The following is an 8,471-nucleotide window of genomic DNA, read 5'->3' on the forward strand; positions in this document are numbered from 1 at the left end:
GTATTTTCTTTAATATTTCTTCTCTTATCTATCTGTTACTATTACCCTTTTCATTTACTATTTACAACCTTTAATTTTTCTTATTATATCTTACTTTTCATTTTATACCCCTATTATTTTACACTTATGTTTTTTCTTTTTTTCCTTTTGTAACTATAGTGTTTGTATCTTTTTTAGCCCTGATGAAGCCCTGCAATGTGGGGCGAAACGTTGGCTCAATAAAATAGTATAATTATCTACTATTTGAGTTTTTTTTTTTACCGCACCTGGACCATATTCCATTCATAAATAAAATTAATTTATTCATTTAAATGACAAAACAAAAGAATTATAAGATATATGACCAATTTTCCAAAAAATATTTTTCAATTGAACCTTATTTTTTTTCCTTTGAAATAAATTTCTAATATTTTTCTTTTTTAACTTTTTATAAAACCATATTAATCAGATAAAAAAACTACAGTAGTGTTTAATTTGAGAATACCTTTTTTGTTCCTTGTAATCATAAATAGCCCCTGATGCCCTGATTAATACTAGCTAGAATCCAGACAATAAAACAATATCATTACCCATTAGGAACATAAATGCTAGAATACAGTTCTGGATTTTCCTTGACTTGATCAGTGACTTTACGACTGAAAGTTTTCCATAAGTTATTTAATTTATTTGCCCATTTCCTCAAGTATAGATTGTCAATATTGCTAAGAATTGTTGGATGATGAGTCCAGTCAGGTGGAACCCAAATCTGAAAAAAAAAAAAATGTAATTTAGTGTAAGAATCTATTTCCAAATTCAATGTTTGGTCATACTAATGGATCAATTTAAAAATGTATTCATTTGTATTTATTTTGTATTTTTATAGATGTAAATGAATATTTTTATTATTAGAATATTAAATATTATTTAGATTAACATACCTTTAATTCATTTCCATCTTCAAAATTATCATTTACGAATCGTTTCACAAGTTCTCTTGGTACTTCTTTGTTGAAGTTATTAAAATGTTTAAATGTTTCATTATAATTTTCTAAAACCTTTCCAAAACTATTAAAAATCAATGTCATATAAATATAAAGAGAAAAAAAAGTTTTAAATAATAACAATATAATAATTCAATCTGAAGATTATGATCAAACGTTATAACAGAAAAATGGAAATGGTGACAAACATTATTGAGTAATAGATTTCTTATCTTATACCTGATACAGTAACAACTAATTTGAGATTAAAATATTATTGTTTTTTTATACAAAATCACTATGTATTATATTTAATTCTTTTAAAATACATTTTTAGACTAAGGGGAGCTACTATGATGTTTGAACAAAATGTCTCAACTCAAGATATGAAGTGGGGAACTAAACTATGAAAAGACAATGGTAGGTAATGAAACTAAACAAAAGGAAAAGTATTAAGCAATAGGCACTTTCTTAATTTCTCTAGCTGATTTATAAAGAATAGAACAATCAAATGGCTAGGGGCAAGCCACAGTTTTGAAAAAAAAAAACACAACTAGATTTTTATAAAAATTTTTTGTTTCTCTATTAAGGTATTTTTTTAATAAATTTTGTTTAATAACATTATTCCAATATATTTATGTGTATCATTATAAAATATGAATTTTATTAAACAATAATGTAGAATTTTGTCGAAACTACTCCCCTGAAAAATTTACTTTATGTGGCTTCTCATATTCTTGCCCCAGACCTTTCAGTTTTCATGAAAGTCCATTATTTTGAAATTAAAAACTGATTTTTTAATATAATATTTGCTTTCATTTAGTAATCTTTTGAATTAATCAAAATGACTAAGGGCTCATCCTTTTACTTTAATAGTCAAACAATATTTTATATTATTAATACATACTCAATCACATTTCTTACAAGTCTGTGATATTTAATTTTCATTTCTATAAAAGATATTTACCGTTTTATTGAACTTTAAAAATATTACGAAGAAAAGAACTGTCTATAATTTATTTTTGTTTAGAACTGTAATTTGGCACATCAAGTATCTTTTTATATTATGATTTATATATATTTTTTTCAATTTCTTGAGACTGGTGTTTATTTATTAAATAAATTAAATGGTATCCTTATTAAGTCTCAACACTCTTTATTATATCAACAGTCCAACGTTTCGGCCAAATCGGCCATCCTCAAGGACAATCTTAAATATAAATTTATAATTCACATCCAAATTTAAAAATGTTATGCAGGCTATTCTGCCTAGGTCATTAATTAGCCTGTCATTAATTAATTTAATTTTAGATTAACTACAGTATCAACTATCATATAAACAAATTATAGATATGATAGTTGATAGTATAGTTCATCTAAAATTAAAAGTTTTAAAAATTAATGAAGTTGTGAAAAAGTACGCAAATTTTAACTTGTAATTAATGATCTGGCCAGAATAGCCTGCAAAATATTTTTAAATTTGAATGTGAGGTGTAAAATTGTGATTCATTTTTACTTCTACAGTTTAATTTATATTCATAATTTTCATCTTGCCACAAATTTTAGATAATCACAAAAAATGTAAAAGTATACAAATTATTATTCCAGCTATTTTAAATAACTTAGTAACATCATAAGTCTAGTATAAGACAAACAAAAATGAATTTAATAAACTAAATAAAACATTTTTATTTTCAAATTACGTTTATAAAATACTTAACAATTAATGATACATAATATCACTTACTTGTTTAACTGAAACTTTCAATTTCTTATCCACAAATGTTTTAGAATCTGGATAAATTTTGGCCATTTGAACTGTATGAAGGAGTTCTCCTTTGCAATAGATTTCACTACAAGATGTAAAAAAATAGTGGTTTGTAACTTAAATTCTATCAAAATATTTATAAAATTATTTTTGTATGAATTGAACCGCATGTTGAAAGAAAAATTTTAAATACCTCTGACAAGGGGGCTTCGCACATTCGTGTTCTTTCAAAAGTATTACTATTATATATAAATTTATAAAATGAAATAAGTAGAAGAGGTTCATCTTTTGTTCAATATATTTTTTACATTTAAAAATTCAACTAAAAATTATTTCATTTTTTTCGAATCACAATTATTGCACATCAACAACTATATGGTATTTAAATTATCATAAAAAAAATATTAAGATAAAATCTAATAAGCAGTTAATATAATGTTAAATCATGGTATACTCAGAAAGCACCCACAGTGCCAACTGAATGTACTGCTGGAGTCATTAGGCAAAATATCAGATGGCAAAAGACACTCAGTAGAAGAATCTTCAATCTATAATGGAACAAAATCACTCAACTGTTAAACAAGAGCCCTTCATTTCTCCCCCACCAAAACTAATATTGTTAGCACTTTTTACTGGAATCAGTTTTCATGGTCATTGTTTTCTTTTTTACAAGTAATGACACCAATTCTTCTATCTAAAACCTATACTTCTTAAGATGAAATTATTTGCCACAGCCGGATTTGAACCTGGATCCTTTGAGTTAGTAGCATAATGCCTTACCACTGAACCACCCGCTCCCACCATTAGTCAATATAATAAACCAAAACCAAGTTCAATGCGCCGTATCTTTGACGCTTTAATATTATTATCATTATTTTTTGTAATATTTCCGGAAAGAAATACCTAAACAATAAAAGTGATTTGAAAAGAAACATACATATGTATTTTATATTTGCATTATAATAATTAAGTAAGAGAAACCGTTGCTAAGGGTTGTTAAACTGTAGCTAAGGAGTCACCTAGCAACAACCCACATCTACATTTTAAAATAAGTTGTAGCTAAATTTATATAAATTTCAGTGTTACTGAAAAATGTACTGTTCTAGTTATGAAGTCAGTTGGCTTTTTAAAAAGTCATGATTTTTAATCCATACAGTTTGATGATTTTTGAGGAATTAAGACTGTTAGTAAATTAAGATATTATGGATTTTCCATTATATCCTAACAACTCTGGACTTAACCTCACAACCCTGGAATCAATATATTTTAAAATTGATGTACGGTATAAACTAGTAATTTCTATGACGGCCTTTTTAAAAAAAATAGATCACTAAAAAGGTAAGAAACAAAATGCAATCAAAAATTTAAAAAATCAATTAATTTTTTTTAATGGTAGAAAAAAAGTGGTGCGATATTTTCGGATAAAATCCACGAACGATTTACTGCCAGGTTGATTTGTTCAAATTTCGGATCACAAGTATTTTAAAATGTAAAACCTTCAAATTTGAGGTTGTTAATTTTATTTGCTTCATCTATTACTAAGGTTCATTACTGAACATAATAAACCAAAATCGAATTAAAAAAACATTTTGTTCGCCGTTCAAGGTTTTTTTCCTAGCAACTAAAATAAGAAGCATCTGAAACAATTGAAGTGTAATAGTAAGAAATTATGTTGTTCAACCTAGCCTATGGAAGTTTGAAAAAGATAGCATCATTAAAAAAATAAAAAATAGAACCAAGGGCATACCCAGGATCAAAAAAAAAGTGGGAGAAGCCATGATCGTTGAGGTTGTGACGTTTTAGCGCGGAAAAGGTGAATGAAACTAAAATTTAAAGAAAATTACTTATTAATTATTTTATATATGCTTGTTTGAGAGTGGTTTAGTTTATTCTTAATTTAAAACAATTTTGATGGAAATGATGTTATTGATAGAGTTATTTCGGCCCTCTATCATATTTTAATCTTATCTAGTCATTTAGTTTATCTTTTTATGAAGTCTAATCTTGGTTGCTGGTTTTATCTTTTTTTTCTCTAACTGTTAGCTATTTTTACTTATCCCATCTTAATTTCTGTAAGGTATTGATTTTGAAGAACTTTTATTTATTCATCCAATAATCTTATGTTCTATATGTGGGCGTACCCAGACGGAGGCAGGTGGGAGCGGCTGCCCTCCCCTAGAAGCGAAAACAATTATCAATTTAATATATATTTTTTTAAAGCAAATAATTTTAATTACTAAAAAAAAAGCACTTCTATAATTTTATTCTTAATTTAAAACAATTTTGATCCTTTTTTCCTCTCAACTTTTATTCTTTAAAATTTCTCCAACGTTTCGGCCCTCAGGCCACTCTCAAGGATACCACCTTCAATATTGATGTCATTTCTTTTTTAAATCTTAAAATTGCGGGCTAATTGCCCTTGTCATATATAACTTTTTCTAAAAAAATTATATCTTAGATTTAAAACTTTTTTACAAAACACTTTCCTTCCTTCCTTCACTTACATTTACAACTTAAAAACAGAACCTACTAGGTAGGTTCTGTTTTTAAGTATACTTCGATAAAGATTAGAAACTACTTTATAGTACATTAAACTAGCTTTAATAAAAGTGTTAATTGACATTTGTACGTAGAAAGGTTTTTGAGATATCGATATTTCAAAATGAATTCACTAACTACTGACCTTTCTGTGCATTTTTAAGAAATGAAGCTTTTTAAAACCTATATTTCGAGAACTATTGAACGTAAATAACTCTATTAGGGCTGATATTCCAGAAAATTTACTCTACTTTAAATTATGTTCTCTTAGGTTTTCTAGTTTTGTTAGTTATTTTAAAGATATAATAGAGCTCTGAATGAAAAATTAAAGTTTTCTTAAGGTTTTGAAACAACCGCCATTTTTTATTCCCCCTACCTATACTTGGCAGACTCATCAGTTTTGACTAGTAATTATACATAGTTTTCTTTAAAATAACCAAAAATTGGGGTGAGATAACTGCCTTTTTCCCTTCCCAGCTCTTGTACTATTTGTACAAATCTTTGTTTTGCCCCAAGTAGAAAATAGGTAGATCCAGTGAAAAATATACGGCAGCCATTTTGAAAAATCTGGCATTTTAGGTCAATGGACACAAATGGAATGATAAAGTTTTTACTGGAAGATTGCTGATTGACCGTGTGTATCAATAAATGTAATATGGTCCGGGCGCGGTCAAATTAAACTCAAATAGTAATATTATATACTATTTTTATTTGAGCCAACGTTTCGCCCCACGTTCTAGGCACTTTGACTTCCATCAGCCCTGAGGAAGCCCTGCAACGTGGGGCGAAACGTTGGCTCAAATAAAAATAGTATATAATATTACTATTTGAGTTTAATTTGACCGCGCTCGGACCATATTCCATTTATTATAAAGTTTTTACCCCTGTTTCATAATAAAGTACAAACTAATACTATTAGTCTTGTAGATTTATCTTAATTCAATTACACTGATTTGTAAAATAGTAACTTGAACTTTAGTATTTTTTAATTCCTGTAATATCACTAATAGTCATCTCTATAATGAAAAAAATAAGAATTAGTATTATTACCACACTAGTTTCTACACTTGTACTATGAACTAATACTATTAGCCTTCATTATGAAACAGAGCCCTGTTTTTCAACATTTTCAAAACAAAACAAAAATATTTTCAGCTAAATTTTGAGCTATTTATTCTAGATTAGAATTATTGATACTATTAAGTACAATTCCGTTGATCCTTCATGACTCATTCATGATCGTTAGTTTTTTTTTTAACCAATGTGTTCCAAGAAGTTATAAGTAAAAAAAAAAACAGAAAATATCTTCGGTGGTTTGTTACGCATGACTACAAGCGTGAAAAGGCCGATTTACCAAAAAATCCACATTACTTTTTTTCACGGGGAGCCACTGACTGAAAAAGAAAATTAGCTAAACGTTACCGAGGTTCTTCCGGTTTAGGTTATGTATGTATGTGTTTGTAGAAGTATTAGTATAAGAGCCAAAGAGGAGAAAAAAGGCTGTTATTTCACCCCAATGTCTGATTACTTTAATGGAAATTATGAATAATTATTATAAGTATAATTATAGTTTATTACGTTTACCTTTGTAGGAGTAGTAGTTTTATGACATTTGTTAAAATAAATTGATTTATAGTAGTTCGGACAATTGTTTATGTGCAAAAGTTATATTCATATGCGAATATCATAAGAACTATCACCCTTACTAAGATACGTGACATAAACTGCTTTATAATAGATTAATTTTTATTAACATATTCTTGTTTGAGAGTGGTTTAGTTTATTTAAAAACAAATTTGATCCTTTTTTCTCAACTTTATTCTTTTCAAAACCTACCAACGTTTCGACCCCCAGGTCATTTTCAAGGATACCTACAAACAAAAATGACCTGAGGGTCGAAACGTTGGAAGGTTTTGAAAAGAATAAAGTTGAGAAAAAAGGATCAAATTTGTTTTTAAATAAACTACTTTATAATTTTCACAATTACCTTTATTTTGAGTACTGGCAGACATATGTACGTCTTATGATTCCTGAGATATATTCTTTCATGCATCAAACATTTATCCGAACAACTAAAAATTAACATTTTGTGAATTTATTTTGTCAAATATAAAAATTACTACTCTCACGAGGATAAATTAGGCATTATAGTAACACATTTACCTCTATGAGTATGGTATCACGTGAAAAAAACGATGGGCAAAATCCCATTCACGTTAGAAAGTACGTTTATTGTACAAGCCAATGTCCTAAATGATATAAAATTAGAAAATTATTCTGTCTGTGCACAAATAACGTGAATATTAAACTCGAATCTCCTCATATGTTTGTCTACATTCAAACTATGAATAAAATTTAACTTCCTAAAAGATTTTTTTTTTTTTATAAAACGCACAGCTCGGAGTTATGGGCAAAAATGACTGAAAAGGTCACAATTTTTGTTAAAATTTCTCCTAAAGCGTCAGGAATTTTTTAAAACTTAGGTTTCAGTATTAAAACAAAAATCTTATAAAATCACAGAAAACTCCGTCACTTAGATTTTTCTACAAGTAACATTTGATTGAACCTATCTGATGACTTTGAAGGCATTAGTTTAGAAAACGCAACCAGGTGCGCCATCTTTCAAGTGATTTCTCCTTTAAGAGATACATACTATATATCTTATTAATTTCGTCCCTTATTTTTTTTTTTTAAATTATGTATCAAATTTTGCGATCAAAAAATAAAATTTTATATATTATATAAATATTAACAGCTTTCAAGCTACCTGAGTTTTTTGTTCAAATGAGCATTATCTATAATTTAAAACGGTTTTTAGATGTAAGGCTTTTTGTTAAATGAATTCGTCGCCAGCTCCTAATCTGTAGTATTGAATTCTGTTTTACCGTGAAGGACATTCAATTGGGGGATAAGTTTCACAATGCAAATTAAATATATTTAGTGATGGTGATTGTCAAAATCAATAATTTTGTTCATCCAATGAAACAAATTAAAGAGAAGTCATAACAGGTTGCTTAATTCAATGTTACTTGAGATATATGACATAATTCAATATTTTATTTTAAGAAATTATATTGTATTATTTTAAAATTATATTGTTAAACTGAAAACATTTTAGTAAAAAAAATTATGAAAATAAATTGTAATAATTATTTTTTCCAACAATAAATATTCAGTTATCTTAATAAATAAAAATTAAATCTAGA

At 27.2% G+C, this 8,471-nt stretch overlaps 1 protein-coding gene and 1 long non-coding RNA gene across 4 annotated transcripts in view; one reads left to right on the forward strand and one right to left on the reverse strand.

Moving 5' to 3' along the window:
• LOC106681707 (trehalase) overlaps positions 1 to 8,471 on the reverse strand; it is a 33,102-nt gene that overhangs the window by 13,414 nt on the left and 11,217 nt on the right. The window contains exons 1-4 of one of the 2 annotated variants that reach the window (XM_014422168.3): positions 2,921 to 3,655; positions 2,707 to 2,812; positions 918 to 1,034; positions 570 to 745 (exon numbers count right to left, since the gene is read on the reverse strand). In XM_014422168.3, coding sequence (XP_014277654.1) covers positions 570 to 745; positions 918 to 1,034; positions 2,707 to 2,812; positions 2,921 to 3,012 — 491 coding nt within the window. In that variant the 5' untranslated portion in view covers positions 3,013 to 3,655. Of the gene's footprint in view, positions 1 to 569; positions 746 to 917; positions 1,035 to 2,706; positions 2,813 to 2,920; positions 3,656 to 8,471 lie in introns of those variants that run through there. The other variant, XM_014422169.2, reaches the window with a different exon arrangement.
• The window catches only part of LOC136795542 (uncharacterized), a 5,639-nt gene continuing 953 nt past the window's right edge, over positions 3,786 to 8,471 (forward strand). The window contains exons 1-3 of one of the 2 annotated variants that reach the window (XR_010843163.1): positions 3,786 to 4,065; positions 4,333 to 4,540; positions 4,873 to 5,019. This is a non-coding gene — a long non-coding RNA (uncharacterized lncRNA). Of the gene's footprint in view, positions 4,066 to 4,332; positions 4,541 to 4,872; positions 5,020 to 8,471 lie in introns of those variants that run through there. The other variant, XR_010843164.1, reaches the window with a different exon arrangement.

This window comes from Halyomorpha halys, unplaced genomic scaffold (genome assembly GCF_000696795.3).
Source record: "Halyomorpha halys isolate HHAL.00 unplaced genomic scaffold, Hhal_1.1 Scaffold361.1, whole genome shotgun sequence".
Lineage (NCBI taxonomy): Eukaryota > Metazoa > Arthropoda > Insecta > Hemiptera > Pentatomidae > Halyomorpha > Halyomorpha halys.